Source organism: Sciurus vulgaris, assembly GCF_902686455.1.
Source record: "Sciurus vulgaris genome assembly, chromosome: 13".
Taxonomy (NCBI): domain Eukaryota; kingdom Metazoa; phylum Chordata; class Mammalia; order Rodentia; family Sciuridae; genus Sciurus; species Sciurus vulgaris.
In genome coordinates, this window is record NC_136474.1 from 50909912 (window position 1) to 50927592 (window position 17681).

The window sequence follows — 17681 nt, forward strand, 5'->3', positions numbered from 1 at the left end:
TCCGTACAGATCTAAGGTCAATATCTAAGTAGTCATGGATTTCTAGTTAAAGGAATAGGTGGGATCATCCAGGGAGAATGCTGAAGCCACCAATAGAAATCTAGGGAGTACTAATATAACAGGCATAAGCAGAAGAATAGATGTTTTAGAAAGTGACTGAGCAAGGGATGGAGAAGCCATAAAGGCCAGAGAGGCCAACAGAGGGAAGCACTTGGAAGCCACAGAAAATTCCAAAAAACAGGAAGCAAAACCAAGTTCTTCAAAGGACAAGTAAGACTATTTAGAAAGCATCCTCTGATTTAGCAATAGAGAGATATTGGCAAGCACAGTTTCAATGAACTAGTTTGGGGAATGAAGAAGTTGAAACAGTAAGTGTCACATTTTCAAGAATGGAACTGAAAAGAGATGTATGTAGATAGATAAAAGCTGTCAGTAAGGGAGTAAAGAATTCAAAAGAAAAAAGAAGCTATTTTTTGAAGCAAGGTCCCCATAGAAGAAGCAAGATGGAAGGAGATAAAGGTCTCTAATAAAAGAAAAATGAGACAAAAATTGGGGTGAGGGAGTAGTAGGCAGTTGATGGTATATAAATGATGGCCCAATTTTTAGCAAAGAAACTTCGCTCTGAGCATAGGGAGATGAAGAAACTGTAGAGACAAGAGTGAAGAGTGTAGAGAGGGGTGAAGGCCTTGAAGGAGCTGTTGCTATAAACTTTAGGACATAAAATGACTAAATGATTAGAAAGCACAGAAGCTAAACAAACAGAAATCCTAAACTTGGTAGAGTTGTAAATCCACATGGATGTGTGATTTCTCTTCAAATACATCAGTGTCTAGTCCAAGAGCAGCAGTATAAATCCCAATCTTTCAGATGGTTCCAGTTTAGAGTCTGAATCTTTCCATTTAACCAAAAACAGCACTGCCACTATCCAGTCATATACCTCAATCACATCTCTTCAGCAGTCAGGAGATTTAACATGAAAGTATTAAATATCTGGTAAGTGAGATTATACCAACTTCAAATAGGCAAATTCCTAACTTGAACAAACTGCTTTGACTAAATCAAGGAAGCTCAATGATACATAGAATAGGGGAGCACTGATGATGACTTCCATGTGACATTTTAGCACTTCAGAGACCATACTCTGGAGAAGAAAACCATAGAAACAAAAACAATTCATAACCAGGCACAATGGCATACACCTGTAATCTCAGCAATCTGGAAGGGTGACACAGGAGAATTGCAAGTTCAAGACCAGCCTCAGCAAGTTAGTGAGTCCCAGTCTCAAAAATAAAAAGGGCTGGGGGTATAGTTTAGTAGTAGAGCTCCCATGGATTCACTCCCCAGTACAAAAAAAAAAAAAAAAAAAAAACTCCATGAAACCAGTTTTAGCCTTTTAAATGAAATTCTCAGACAAGGTTTAACACATTCAATGTTAACATTTGGTGATATTACATTTCCAGGTATTCCACCCTGAAAATATCTTGCAGGTTTCTCTTTAACAGATCAACACAATCTTTTCAGCTTATTTTATATGCTGCAATTTTCTCATCCATGTAAATAATTTACATACAAATAAAATCTGCCTGTAACACTTCATTTATTTGGGGTCACAATGAAAACCTCAAATCTATAGGTCATCAGAGCATCCTCCAAAAAGCAAGAGCCACCCACATATCACAGAAATAGTCACAAGATTCAGGCACAAAGTTCTGTATTCAATGAAAACCCCAAGTTTCTCATAAACAGCCAGCTTACTCTGACTGTGAATATAATTTGGCCAAGTTTGGTTCTCTGGCTTTCTTGTTAATAAACAGGAGATTAAAAAGAGTAAATCAGAAGGGCTCAGTATTCCACTGCAAGAGGCAGGCACACAGTCAATCTGAAAATCAAATACTTTTTTAAAAACTCATAAGGAGGGGATGGGGATGTAGCTCAATGGTAGAGCGCTTGCCTAGCATGTGTGAGGCATTGGGTTGGACTCTCAGCACCACATATAAATAAATGAATAAAATAAAGGTCAATCAACATCTTTAAAAAAAAACCATAAGGATCAAATAAGATTTCAAAAATCATCAGCATGACTGAGCCATTTAGTTGAAAAACAGGTAGTCCTCTGAGGTATCTCTGTATTAAAGGGACCAAGTAATTATTAACATACAAAACAATAATCCTAAGGCACCCAGAAAACAAAGTTTCAAAATTTTAGGTTAAGGATTAAATGTGTGAGCTGGGGGTAATGTTCAGTGATAGAGCACTTACCAAGCTTTCACAAGGGCCCTAGGTTCAATCTCCAACACCACCCCAAAAAAAAAAAAAAAAAAAAAAAAAGTAGTAGTAGTAAATGTGTAACATTTAAAATAACTGCCAACAAAAACATTAGAATAAAAACATCTTTGCTGCTATGAAAGCTGAGGTCATCTACACCTATGTGATTTGTATTTTGTAACAGGTACAACACAGGTGTTTTGCCAATTGACCTCATTTACTTTTCAAAACAATCCACAGATGTTTCAGCTGGCCACTACCCAAAAGGAGATGTGTTTAAAAAACTAAGTTAAAGGGAAATTAGGTAGCAGAGTCAGATATTAGAATCAGGTCTCAGTTCAATGTTTTTTATTGCTCTTTTAATAAAATGTCCAGATAATAGAAATATAATCGATAATGCCAGATAAGAAGGCATTACCCAGCATACTTATGCCATCCTAATATCAGTTATTAAATTCCTCTTCTATCATTCTTGATCATTTAAAAGATCAACTTCAAGGATGCCAATTATCTTTCAAGTATTTTTTTTTTTTTTGGATGGGGGTGTCTTCTCACTAAAATCTTATTTCTCAGAAGAAAGAAAACCATGTATTCTATTGAAATGATATTTCATGAAATTACTGAAAAGCATTCTTAAAGGTTTAAAAGATTTTAAGTTTGAAAAATTAAATGCCATTACTAAATGAATACAATGTTTCATGCAGTGTGCAATATACTCTATATACAAATTATTCACCTATGTACCCTTGCTCTCCATGCCCAACTCTGAGGTTTTTACAGATTTTCATTTTATAGAAACTTGTTCACAGTTTGTTAAATGAAGACTGAGATCAAAATCAGGTCCATCAGACTTTCAGATCAATGCTCCTAGGAACTTTTGATATGATCTACTTTATTTGAAAGATAAAGACATGAAGATTCAGAAACATTAAGTAGTCCACTTTCACTTAAATAATAAGGATGGAAACATGACAATCATTCCAGGAGTAGTCAAATTTCCTCTAGACAATACTGCCTTTTCCCAAAATAAGATAAACGCAATGCTAAAGACACAAAGCACCCAGAGAAGAGGGATTCCAAGAGTTAATAATATAAGATCCTACACAACACTTACTGCTGAATTTTATTCAGGAATTACTATGAGTCAGAAACTATGCTAAGAATTTTGCTTACATTATTATTGTATTTAATCCTCATGACAAACTTTAGAGGCTAAAAGGGGTTAAATAGTAATAACTCTTGCAAATCTAGACTGTTCACAAAGAGAGGGATTTTAGGCTTTTGTTAGAATAGTTTAAAAATTAGAATAGGTTGACATCTCCAGAAATGAAACACATACCAACACACCATATTTAATCTATGGCTTAACCTTAAAATCACACATCTCTAGAACAACAAACGTTTTCAATACGTCCATCAGATACCACATAAGACAAGTGAGAAAAATTTGGTTTGACAAATTAGGTTTGACAACTACTACCTGAATGTTATGACATCATAATTTCAAAGATGTTTTACAATGGTACCATCCTATTCAGATTTACAATACCAAATCATTCTTCATATAAATAAACTAGCATTTGAAATATGCAAACCAATAAAAAATCAAAAAGATTTAAGAAGTAATGTTTTTAAATAGTATTAAAAAGGAGCCAGGGTGTTGGGACTCCTACAATCCCAGCTACATGGGAGACTGAGGCAGGAGGGTCACAAGCTCAAGGCCAGCCTCAGCAACTTAGCAAGACCCTGCCTTAAAATAAAAAATAAAAAGGGTTCAATGGTAAAGGACTCCTGGGTTCAATTCCCAGTACCTGCCCTCCACCAAAAAAGTATTAAAAGAATCAATCATTTAAAAGGCTTAATGAAAACAATTATTTTCCTGTGATAGTAACAGAATTCTGTTGAAAGACTTGGTATAAATTTGTTTTAAATGAATTCAGATTAATATTTCCATGTATTTCTTATTCTCCAAATAAACTCATATATGGAATTTGTGGTAAACATAACAAACATAGCATTTTAAAAATTGTGTATAGGGATGGAGTAGAACACTTGCCTACCATATGTGATGCCCTGGGTTTGATCTCCAGTTCCACCTCCCACCTATGTCTATGAATTTACAAGTCTTCCATTTTAATCATGGGGGAGAAATTTTAGATATTTACATACAAAAGAAATACATGATAACATACTACCATTTTTATCTTTTTTACTTTACTAAAACCTAATCTTTACCAAAAGGTAAAAACTGTAATAAGAAATTAGGTATCTTGATCTAAAATGTTTAAAATAAAACATAGATGCAGAAATTAACAGAATGGAAAAAAAAAGCCTATTGCCCCTTGGCTTACATTAAAATCATGAAAAGAAGGGAAAAAAGGCAATAGCACCATCATAAAACAAGACAAATACTAGTTTAACAACCAAAACACTTCACAACTTTTCAGTCCTTAGAAAAAGAATTCCTAAGCTGGGCAAGGTGGGTGAGGCAAGAGGGTCAAAAGTTTGAGGCCAGCCTTGGCAGCTTAGTGAGACCCTGTCTCAAAAAAAAAAAAAAAACGGGTGGGGTGGCAGGGGAATACTGTTCAGTGGTAGAGTGCTTGCCTGTCTTGTGCAAGACCCTGGGCTTAATCCCCAGGGTGGGTGGTGGGGAAAAAGACAAATAATTACTAATGGATAAGCACATTAATCTTACTCAAATTTGGAAATGGAAATGGCACACTATTGAACAAGAAAAGAGGAAAGGAAAAAGATCACCAAAAATTTTAATCCATTGAGCTCAGTTTATATAGGTATTATTAATATACTGTTTACTAAATATAAGCACTATACAAAAGATCTTTTGTTTTCGGAATATTTTCACATCTCTCATTAAAATGTCACACAACCCGAGGTACATCAATGTTAAATATACTTAGTTAAATATGGCTACATCAACAAATTCGAAAGATGCGAACACAGGATTTTCAGAATCATCTTGCTTTAATCAAGAATAAGTAAGTTCTGAATCTTTGTAAAAAATGATGCTTTCATTTCCTTTGTTGATACTAATTTTTTCCTACCTTTGAACAGCTGGAAGGCAATGACTTATTGGATGATCAAGCATATAATATTAAAACAATTATTTAAAAAGTTCAATTCCAGAGGACCTACCCCTTCCTGTTTAGTGAAGAGATTAAGGCAATCACTCAAAGCTACACAAGTTTCTCTAGAAGCTTCAGAGACAACGTCAACTTTCTGAAGAAATGATGGCAGCATTTCTGTAAATAAAAGACAAAGTAAGTAGGATTTTTAAGTAATCTAAGTAAACCAAGACCACAAGAGTATGTATATGTCTACTAATAACTTCAGGTTTCCCTCTAGCTATCTTAAGCAAAGCATATACAATGTGTGTTTCTTTTGCATGGTTGTTAAGCACAAGCTGTCATCAAGGTACAACAGAAAAAGGACAAAAGCTTCACCTGGAAAGGCCTATATCCTACAAGGAGAAGAGCCAAGATTAACAAAAAAGGGTACAGGAATTAAATAATTATGTAATGTCTAAGAAAAGCAGCAGACAAGGAGGACTGACAGCACCCCTTATAAGACATTAATATTTCCTTTCATGATATGTTATGCTAGGTAAGTTATTTTATTCAAAAGCAAAGTGCTAAAAAGAGACAAAAATAATTCTGGAGTTGACATGGTGGGTAATATATCTGAAGGCGGCATTAATTAAGCTTCCTCTAGTTCTTATTCGGACAAATGTTTGGTATAAATAGGTATTTCCATTTTCAAAAATGTGTCCCTGTGGGACTCCAGTACATTTTTATTTTCATTTTTTTATATATATTTTTAGTTGTAGGTGGACACAACACCTTTATTTTTTTTGTGTGGTGCTGAGGATCAAACCCAGGGCCTCACACATGCTAAGCAAGCCTGCCACCACTGAGCCACAACCCCAGCCCGATCCAGTACTTTTTCTGTTATGTTTAAGTTGGGAACAAAGAAATGATAATACCAGTATCTTCCCTGATCAGCTAAAGAAAAATTTAACCCATTTACCCTTTAAAAAAATAACAACAACAAAAACAGAATGCTGGTAAGAGAAATACACAAGATGTACACATATCACTTACAGGCAAGTGAAATATCATATCCTATTTTTTTTTCAGATTGACGAAGAAAAAGGTACTTAGTTGAAACAGTTTGACTTTTTGTTAATAATACATTGAGTCTTTAAGTCAGTTCCTCCCATCAAATAAAAATTTTAGCATTTAAGTTTTTATCAAAAAATAAAGGAGAAAGACAAATCTCTAGCATCCTTTGTATTTTAAATACTCTTAATGTTCTTAAAAACATGGTCAGCATAGTCAATAAACAAAAGCAACTGAGTAAACTCAAATGTCATCAACCTGCAAATATTACACCACAGAATACTGGATCCCAGGAAGATGCAAAAATTGCCAGATGGGAAATGATTGAGGGGAAAATAAAGTATACAGTTTTGTCATTCAATATTATACAAGATATAAAGCAAATCTGCCAAGAACACATACCAAATTATTTATAGTCATTATTTCAAGGTGATAAAATTGTGAATATTAATCTTCTTTAGACTTCTTCCAAGTATTTCTAAGTATTAACCTTCTTTAGACTTCTTCCAAGTATTTTCACACTTTCTACAGTCATATGACTTCCTTAAGCAAAGAAAAATCCTTTTCTTGAAAAAAATATTTCTCAAAACTCATACAAGTGGTCAAGAAAAAAGGTTAAATGAAGACAAAAACTACCCTTCATTAATATCACGATAGGAAAACCAAGAAATGTTTCATCATATTTTTCATCTTATGAGTAGTTTCCTAGAGTTGGCTATTCTTAATTCAGCACAAATAAGTAAGTACTATATTCTAAAATCAATTGATTTTACACAGTTTTTTTTTTTAATTTGGAATCTTTGATACACATTATGAAGATTTATTCTCTACTTAGTTGCAAAAAAAGTAACATATGCTAGATGCCATGTGACTTAAATAGTACCTCAACAGATGTCACAAAGAACTGTGGACCAAGTCCTGTGAGAAGATGTACAAGGAAAAACAGACACAGCCTCTGTTTTCCATAAATTTTCTGGGTAATCCAGTGATTTTCCACTTTTATAGCACAAATGACATGAAGATCGAAGGATAATTACTCATGGAGCTATTTATTTTAGGTATTTAATAAAATGTAAAGACTATGTTTTAGATAATAGTTTAGATACTTGATTAATATAAAACAAACATTAATTGTCCCAACACATTTGAATACTTAACTACACTTAAACAAAAATAATCCTGCAAATTTTCAAAAGATACACACACACACACACACACACACAAATTCTTTTGTCCAAAACAGAAGAATCAAAGTTATCTAATTTTAGGATGGGGGGTGGGGGTGTAGCTCAAGAGAATGTGTGCTTAGCAAGTATAAGGCCCTGGGTTCAATCCTCCACTGTAGTGCAGCATATTAGGGCCATTTAATTCACACTAGCTTGCTTCTTATATACTGATGTTTACCTGTTGTTACATAAAAAGTAGTAGAAGTGCTAAGCTAGAAAAGTGACCAACAGAGAATTATTGCAAATTTGTTTTAGCTAGTTAATATTTAAATAGTCATGAATAAATGCAAAAAGGCCAGTATGTTACCTTATTTAGCCCATCATGGGAATCCATTAATTTTGAGGAAAAAAAGTTTATTTTTTGTACCAGAAACATTTTTGAAGTCATGAAAGCTGCTAGAAGATCATATTGAATAAAGCTTAACTTTAGAGACATATAAAAAGCTCACAATCTGTCATTTTTTTATGATTATACTGTATAATTTTTAATTGGACAAGTTTTTAAAGTAGTGGGAAAGTACTAATTTAGCTGTTGAGTAAACTCTAATACAGACAACCTCCATTGTTCTCCTAATACAGAAAAAGGCTACACTTATTAGCCTAACACTTAAGTTGCTCCATAAACTGAATCTGCCTCAGTCAGGCTGTTTTCCTGGAAATATTTGTTTACCTAGAAACAGTCTCCTCTATTTCTTCCAAATCTTTATTCAAGATGTTCTTTTCCCCCTGGATATTGGAAATAACAATCATTCATATTCAGAAGTATCCCACCTAAAACAACAACAAAAATGTATTTCCTTTCAAGGCCTAGTTCAAATGCCATTCTTCCCAGGAAGCCTACCCTACATATCACATGGCCTCCTTCCTGAATTCCAACAGTAGCCAATGCTTTTGTAATAGGAACATGAGGAATTGTATAGATGTTGTATCTCTGCTACCCTGTAAACCCTAAACCTGTTCACCTCCTCAAACACCCTGGTTTGAGCTTTGAACAAAGACTCAAATATTCATTAAACAAATAAGGACATTACTATCTTATTTCAATGGTTTGCATAGAAAATCCAGTGTTTTGAATATATTACATTTTACATCAAAAGAACTGTTGTGTTTGCTGAAAAAATTTAAGATGAAAACATTTTCATTTATATTTCGGAAATCAAGATTTAAGGTTTTGTGTGTGTGTGTGCGCGCGTGCGCGCAATAATGGGGATTAAATCCAGGGGTCCTCTATTACTGAGCTATGTCCCCAGTCCTTTTTATTTTTACTTATTTATTTGGTACTGGGGATTGAACCCAGGGGTGCTTTACTACTAAGTTATATCCCCAGCACCCCACTTTTCTTTTTTTTTTCTTTTTTTGAGACAAAGTCTCTGGCTAAATTGACCAGGATGACCTGGAACTTGTGATCTTCCTGTCTCAGCCTCCTGAGTAGCTGGGATTACAAGTGTGTGCCACAGTGCCCAGGGAAAAATACATAATTTTAAACTACGTTTTGTTTTTTACTTGCAGCACAAGAAAATATACTTTGACTGTTTTCAATATATTGCTGCTCACATATTTCTATAATTTGGAACAAGATATTTAAAAAGAAGAAAAACGCATGAATGGCATTTCACTTCCTCACCCTTCCTTTTCTTTCTGGTAATGAAGCCACTTTAAACTTTGTTTTTGTTTGTTTGCTTAAACATGAACAAGAAGAGAATAAATAGTCCAAAAATTAAGAAATCTAGTGACAAAACTAAAGGTTATAAGAAATAAAGATGAAGAAAAAAAGACAATTTCTCTTATGGTGGGGGAAAAAATACAATGCCTATGACTATGCACATGAAACACCTGACCTTCTGGTAAGAACTGAATCAAAGGAAGCATTTAAAAAGTGACTGTCTTGCTACATTGGATTAACATAAATTTCTTAGAAAATCAGTATGCTTTCCTCAAAATGGAATGCACATAAAAAAAAAAACTATACAAAAAAGCAACTTGAAAAAAATCCGAAATGATAATCTGTAAGTCACAAGAATGTAAATTTACCTATTTTTATTCAAATTAAGATGCAAGTTTGAAAAAACTTGTCCACTAAACAAGCACTCTGACTTCTATAAATTACACTAATTGTACTGGAGTATATAAAACATACAGTTCAAAGTAGCACTTATTAAATGAGTTAAATAATAAAAGGACAATATCAGGGATGCTGTAAGACAAACAGCAAAAGAGTTGTACACATTAAATAAAACAAATATTCAGAAAAGGAATTTGAATTAAACCTTAAGAAATGTTCCTAGTGCTACAAATAAGCTCAATAAAACAAATACATCTGAAATATTTATTATTTTCAAGTAGTACCAAAAATACTAATCCCAATGGGAAGATATTTTGAAATTCTGGTCAATGAGAACTCTAGAGAGGTGAGAGGATTTCATCTCCTATTTATTGAGTGGTAACCAAGTGGCAGGCACCGGGCTAAGTGCTGAAGATGAAGTACAAGAGAGACAGTCTTTGTCCTTACAGAACTTGCCATCCAGCAAGGAAAACAGAAAATAAAAAACTACCTCAGAGACTTTAGAAGAGTAGGAGGAATAACAAGATTAAATGGGAAAAAAAAAAAAGAATTATGTTAAGAAATGGAGAAAAAAAAAAAAAGAATACCAGTCCAGGAGACTTTCTGGGGTCATATAAAACAGGAAAGTGACCTGAATTATGGAATGTTTTTGCATTCTTTTGCAAATGAGAGTCAAGTGAGGAAATGAAGAAGATTCATTTTAATCAGATTGAATAAAATCTCCAAGGCTATAATTGGTTTGCATCACTCCTGACTGAACTGCCCAATGGGCTCCTCACCTTATGATAATGACCTTATGAGGAAAATCAGTAAATAGTAATTAGGTCAGAGTCACATCTGTTCAAGAAAGCTCCACCTGTGGACAGATCAAGCAAGGAATCTTGGTAAGCCTGCCACGAAGAAGGTAAGGAAAGATATAAATCTGATAATTTATAACATATTAAGTTAGTCTACATGCCTGCAAGAGCTCAGGGGTGTGGTGTCAGCCTGTGTTCCACACGTCTTGGCAGAAGTGAAAATGAGCATTAAATCAGTTTCACAGCCACAGTGTCTTGCCTCTTGAATTTCTCACCCCTTGCTGCCTGGAAGAAAGCTTGGACCAAGAACAGGAGCTCCCTCTGCAGTGCCCTCTATAATGGGTCTGAGCAATTGTTGTGTCCTATACCTTTGCTTGCTCTTCCTATCATTTCTAAGACCCAAGAAAGCTAGGCCTGCCCAGAGCAGGGAAGAGAAATACAAAGTTACCTTACAGATTGCTTAGAGCTTTTGATGGCAAGGAAAGTGCAGGGTAATTTGGAAACACACACCAAAAACACTTACATTAGTTTTAGAGATGTCAAGATGTTTTTGAGAACTAAACATAAGACAAGAAAAAGTTAGTATTTCATACCTTGACGACGTCATATACTAAGAACATAACACAAGAAAATTTTCATGTTGCTGAATAGAGGGAGACAGAAGAGGTAAGAGGTGAGACTGCTGAAGTGAGGAGACTCAGGTCATAAAGCTAGCCAGTTTAAGAGTTCAGATTAAACTCAAGGCAGTGAAAGCAGCTGGCAAGGTGCACAGGTCTGGTTGTTAGGAGGCATCTCTCTAACTATCCTACAGACTACTCCCTGCATATAGGAGGAAGCTGATGCTGTAATCTCTGGGAAAATGGCTCTGGCCTATTTTAGTTTAATGGTGGGGAATATAGGAAGGGGACAGAGAGAGAGAGAACTGACCCAGCAAAATATGTACACAAAAAAGAGAAAGAAAAAATTGACAGAATAAAAATGAGGGTGTTTTCTTCATTGTGGGTTGGAAACTTCTGCTCTGTATTAATCCCACCTATCCCCTGAACTTCTAAATAGGAAACCAAAAGAATTTGAAAACCTCAATTACAACAGTCAAGCTAACCTGTCCTCATCAAAGTCTACCTTACACTGTAGTTCTGGTTATAAATCTGTGAATTTTTCCCATCTATAGATCAAATGTGCAGGAGTAAACAGAGAATTCTTGATTTATTTTAGACTCTTAACTGGTTAAGAACAGTCTCTAGAGTGAAGCTGCCTAAGATCAAATGTTCACTCATTTTTACTAGCCATTAGGCAAATCACCTAAGCTCTCAGTGCCTCAGTTAGCTTATCTGTAAAATGGATATAATAGCTGAATGTAATGCATAGCACTACTATAAAGCAAAGACTATGTTTGTAATTACACTATATAATACAATTTGTAGAATATTGATATGTTTTATACTAGAAACAACATGAGACACTAACAGTACCTGGCAAACTAAGTTGATGGAGCCTCTCCAACCCTAACCAATGAAGATACTGAAGAAAATAAAATAACTGTTTCAAAGAACAAAACCCCCAGGTATGTTAGAAACCAAAAGAAAAATCAAGGTTAATACAACAAGGCGTAGTGGGAAGATCAAGGACAGAGGGGATATCAGATAGAACACAAAATCAGGATTAAGAGATGAAGTCCTGGTCTCCCAAATCAAAGGAGTCATACCTTGTACCAGGTCAGACTCCCACTAAAAGCAGGGATAGAATAACTGCCCTGGGGCCCAAGGAGGTAGTAAAGAAGGGCACTTTCTACCTACTACTCCAGGTGGGAACCTGAAAACATGGAAATATCTAACTTATAACATAACTAGAAATGAAATCCAAATTTAAAAACATGAGCCAGTATATAGAGAAACCTTTACAGCTTCATCAGGAACAGACACAAAACTACTCTGTAGAGAGACCTCCACAGTCTAGGAAGGAGAAAAAATACAAAAATAAAAAGTAAAACACTGAAGAGCTCTCAAAGAAGTTATAAACCATCATGAAGTACATGTAGCAGACAAAACAAGAGAGTTAGTTCCATGACAACTTGGGACACAAGAGTATGGTAAGAAAAAGTTGCAAACTGATATTTTATCATTATTAGAGATAAAATTAGAAATACAATGTAATATGAAAGAACATGTTGCTGTGGGGAAAAAAATTCTAAAGCATCATCTAGAATTTCTCAACTTAAAAGTCAATAAGTCTAGAAATTATAAAGTCAAAGGAATAAAAAGAAAAACAAAGGGCAACAAAAAATAGAAATGATATGAGAGGCAGGGAATAAATTAAGAAGTCTCAAAATATGAACGCCAAGAGTTCTAGCAGAAAAGAATAAAGAAGCAAAATTTGAAGATATGATAGGTAAGAACTTCTACAGACTGAAGAAAGAAAATTAATGAACCCTTAAAGAAAAGAGCCTCAAGCAGGATACAGAATAACAAAATCCAGACCTACAGACAAAACTAAAGAATACCAAAGATGAAGTAAAAAAATAAAGACTAACTTCAGAAGAATCATATTTAGAATATTTAGAAGTCAGAAGAATATGGAATCATATTTTCAAGATGTTAATAGAAGATAACTATAACCCTGTGAAGATGAAATAAAGATATTTTACAACTGACAGACTCTCAATAAAAGAATCACTCAAAAAAAAAATTGGATCCCAAGGAAATGAGGAAAATATAAAAACCAAGGGCATTAACTATGGGACTTCTATGGACAAAAGAATGCAAAACACTCCACAGTTCTCAGCATTTCCTCCCTATTTCGTCTCTAAAAGGTCTCATCAACTTGTACTATCTTTACATTTACCAACCTGTCAGAACAAATTACAAACCATTCTGAGTTTGAGAGAAATGTTATAAACTTATAAGCGAGGCAAGTAGGTCACTCATTTCCTTCACCCATGCACATGAGAGCTTGCCCACGAGTGAGTCCCATCGTGTGCCAGGCACTGTTTAGATGCTGGAGAGTAAAGACAAAAATTTCTGCCCTCTTTCTTGGTGCAGGAGGCAGATAATCAACTACACACACACACACACACACACACACACACACACACACACACACAATCTGTGAGGTGACAAAGAGAAATATAAAGCAAGGTAGAGGGACAGCAAGTGTTGAGAGGAGTTGAAATTTTAGGGGAGGAGGTATTAGTAAGGGCCCTGGCAAGGAAGAGCTGGCATGTTCAAAGCTGAAAAGAATTTTTTAAAAGAGATTGTTCACAAAGATGAGGAAAGCTGAGTGAACTAACAGATTAGCATGCAGGACAGTTACCACCCTGAGTCAGTACAAGGGCAAAGGATGGTGTTGCTAAGCCTGGCAAGAGCTGGAATCAGAACAGGGCCAGTGACCAGTTGGAGAAACCCGGCAACACTGTTAAACAACAGCCCAGCTGGAAGGAGTAGAGATAAACCCCTGACCTACTTCTCTTCCCATCCCTTCCACCAGTCCCTTGACAGAGCCTGCCATTTGCTGAATTCATCAAGTCCAAGTGCAAGGAGGTCCCAGAATGCAGGCTGAAGAGAGATTGGGTCTGGAGGAACAAACAGTGCAAGAGGCAAAAGACAGCCTCAGGTTAAAGGGACATTTCAAAGAAAGATGTAAGGGAGTAAACGAAATGGGTGACTATTTGGAGAAAAGCCTTCTGGAAGACAGCAAGCACATTTAAAGTCTGAGGCAGGTATGTTCTCGGATGTTTAAAGGACAGAAAGAAGGCCAGTAAGGCTAAAGAGGAACAAGCAAGGGGAACTAGGAGATAAAGACAAAGAAATAAAGGGACTAGAAGGCTCCACAGGTCATTAGGACGACTTTGTCTTTCACACCAAATGAGATGATCAGGAAGCAAAGGTGGTAAATACAGGGATGTTGCAGAAGAATGGCTCTACAGCAGAGGCTACAGAGGCAAGGGTAGAATCTGAGGTCCACTTGGGAGGTTGTTTTAGTAATCCACATGAAAGGCAATGGTGACCTGAGCCAGTGAAGGGGGTGATTAGCTTGTTTCCTCAAAGCCTAGGATTTCAAGCAAAAAATTTTAAGTAGGTTGAACAGTTGTGTGTTTCCTTTAAAATTTTTATTTTAGATAACTAAAATAATTTCAATTTCCTTAACCAGGGATTCATAATACACATTTAATAACACAATAAAGTACGTGCATTAAAGTTGGCATGTAAAGAACCAGTTTTTTGGAAATTAACTTAGCTATATGTATCATCAAGCTCAAAATGTTAAACACTTTCATCCACTAATCCCACTTCTAAGAAACCTAGGGTAACAGTGATGGGATCAAATATAAATGCACAACATTATAATAGTCAAAAACTACATTAAGGGTAAATTCAGGCATGTAGGAGGAATAGACTGATTACATGACCTTCAGGAGCATTTACAAAAGTTTCATTAGTTTGTTATTTTATTTTTGTGACCAGGCTTTTGGTAATGGTAAAATAGACATTTTAATACTGAATTCTCTGAACGTTGAATTATGTGTCACCAGTGCCAAATACATAAACTCTAGTATGCATTCAATAGAAATTAGGTTTAAGGTCTATTTATAAACATGAAAGTATTTCAGTAGAGGGCATTTCCCACCAAAGACACTAACCAAAGCAGGTGTTTGGTCAAAGGTTTTTTTGTTTTTTTTTTTTTTAAAGGGGGTTATGGGAAAGAAAAATTGGGAAAAAGTTGAAAATTTCAGTTGACCCAATTTTAGGTGCCTGGACCATGAAAGTCCTTAAATGCCAGAAAAAAGCATGTTTTATTCTGTAGTTGCAAGGGCCTATAAAAGATTTTCAACAGATGAAAAAAAAAAATCATGAGCCAAATGCAGTAGTATGCTCTAGTCCCAGTTGCATGGAAGCCTGAGGCAGGAGGATGGCTGGAGCCCAGGGCTTTGAGACCAGCCTGGACAACACAGTGAAGTCTCATTGAAAAAAAACGATGATGCTGATGATCAAAAAGATAACCTTTGTGAAATTAAATAATAATCTAATTCTTCACAGAATATGATCCAGAAGAGTCCCTTAAAGTCATCTGATTCAATTCACAAGGACAGAATGCAGAGAGTCCCAAAGGACTGAGAGACCAAAGGGTAGGCTGCTACCTTAAGGTGGATTTGAAGAGATACCAGCTGAACTAGTACAGTAGAAATTTGAGTAAGAAGGGGATCTGGGTGGTAAAGCTAATACAATTTTGCTAATAATTATAGCCATAGCATCTGAATTCTGTCCACAAACATTTTGGTTTATCATCTTGAGAAGTCATTGACAGACTAGCTAAGAATGTGAAGCAGGATATGTACCAGTTACCTTTAATAAAACACTGATTATTCTGTATGAGTTCTTGGCATTAGAATAGTTTTTATGGGACTGGGGATGTAGCTCAGCTGGTAGAGTGCTTGCCTGGCAGGCACAAGACCCTGGGTTCAATCCCCAGCACCCCCCCCCCCAAAAAAAAAAGTTTTTATATTACCTTCAACTCTCCAGTTTCATTCCTGAAATTATCTTAACCCTATGTACTTACTATTTATATATATTTTAAGATGCTGTTCTACTCATCTGCATTGATCTTTCAGAAAGTGTTCAGTTGTAAAGATGCCAAGTGATTCTTTTAACTCCTTCATCAGATGTTTATTAAGCACCTAAACCCACTGACATATAAAATAGGTTTGTCAGATCTCAGTTTTCAAGGAGACCCTTACAAAATGAAAAATCTCTTCTGGTATTGAATATTATGCATATCCTGGCACTATGTGGGTCTCATCAGTTCCTCCAAATCATATTGCTCAATCATTACTAATAAAGACACAAATACCATCATTATGAGTATCATCTCATACAGGTAAACTGAACCAAAGAGATTTGACTAAAGGGTTTTTGTTTTGCTGTGCCAAGAACCGACCCAGGGCCTTGGCACATGCTAGGCAAGCACTCTACCACTGAGCCATATTCCTTGCCCTTACTAAAGGTTTGTTTTAGTTTTTTAAACTTAGTTTGGTTATAGTTCTGGTATTTATTGCTCTAGTTCAAGTTAAATGAATAAATCTTTATATTTCATCTCACTCTGGACTTTTTTTTAATATATTTTGAAAGATGTCATTAAGCATCCTCTTCTTACTCTTACTTTCAATCATTCTCAGTGAAGATGCCATTTTAAAAGTTCAACAACAGTCATAAGTGCATGATTTTGAATAAACTAAGAAACAATGAATTATACAATTTATGTGGGTGTATTTTGTTATGTGAATTATATCTAATGAAGTTGTTAACTATTTTAAAAGTACACCGAGAATTGAACAGTGCTAATACAATATTCCATCCTACAATTAAAAATCAAAAGGACTTAACTGTCGACCTGTCCAAAGCTATCCCCACTGATAAAAATAAATGTTAAAAAATTTTTAAAAAAGACATGGTTTGTTGAGCTGAAGTAAAGGCAAGCCCAAGGTACATATGGACAGATATAGACTATTTATGCTTAGTTTATTCTAATATTAACATTCATTCACATTTCCTGGGAACATACAAACTAGGATTCCATTGAGGGAAACTAGTTCATAATTAAAATTTGACCACTGAAAACTCAGATAACTAAATCAATTATATTTCAGTGGAAATATATATATATATATTATATACATATACATATATACATAAAATGGTCAAGGTCTAAAGCAACTGTTAAGAGTTTAAGAAACAATTTTTTAGTTTACAAAGAAATATTTTTTTCTCAATATTTAAGTTTGATTTTAAGCTATCTACAGTTAATTATTAATAATTAATAAACAGTTCAGACTGAAGACATAAAAAGTTCCTACTGAAAAGATTAATAATTACATAGGCAAGTTCACATATAAATTATATAAGGCCAACATTGAAAAGAACCAACCCCTTTACTGTATGGATGGGAGAACAGAGGCTAAGAGAAGTGAAAAGTACTGTTCAAAGTAACAACTAGTAAGTGGCAGAGTAATGACTCCAACCTAAGACAGTCTGACTCCAAAACTCAAGTCTTCTGGTATTCACAAGCAGAATTCTTGTTATGTAGCCAAAATAAATTAAAAGACCTCAAAATGTTCATTTAAATTTTTTCTTATTCTTAAAAGAATAAAAACATATTATTAATATATACAACAAGCATCTTCAAGGAGTAGATATTTTTGAGC

At 34.9% G+C, this 17681-nt stretch overlaps 1 protein-coding gene across 4 annotated transcripts in view; it reads right to left on the bottom strand.

Moving 5' to 3' along the window:
* Window positions 1–17681, bottom strand: part of OSBPL1A (oxysterol binding protein like 1A) — a 200196-nt gene that overhangs the window by 109916 nt on the left and 72599 nt on the right. For all 4 annotated transcript variants that reach the window (XM_079108737.1, XM_079108736.1, XM_079108739.1 and 1 more), the window contains one exon: window positions 5419–5525. In XM_079108737.1, coding sequence (XP_078964863.1) covers window positions 5419–5525 — 107 coding nt within the window. The remainder of the gene's footprint in view (window positions 1–5418; window positions 5526–17681) is intronic.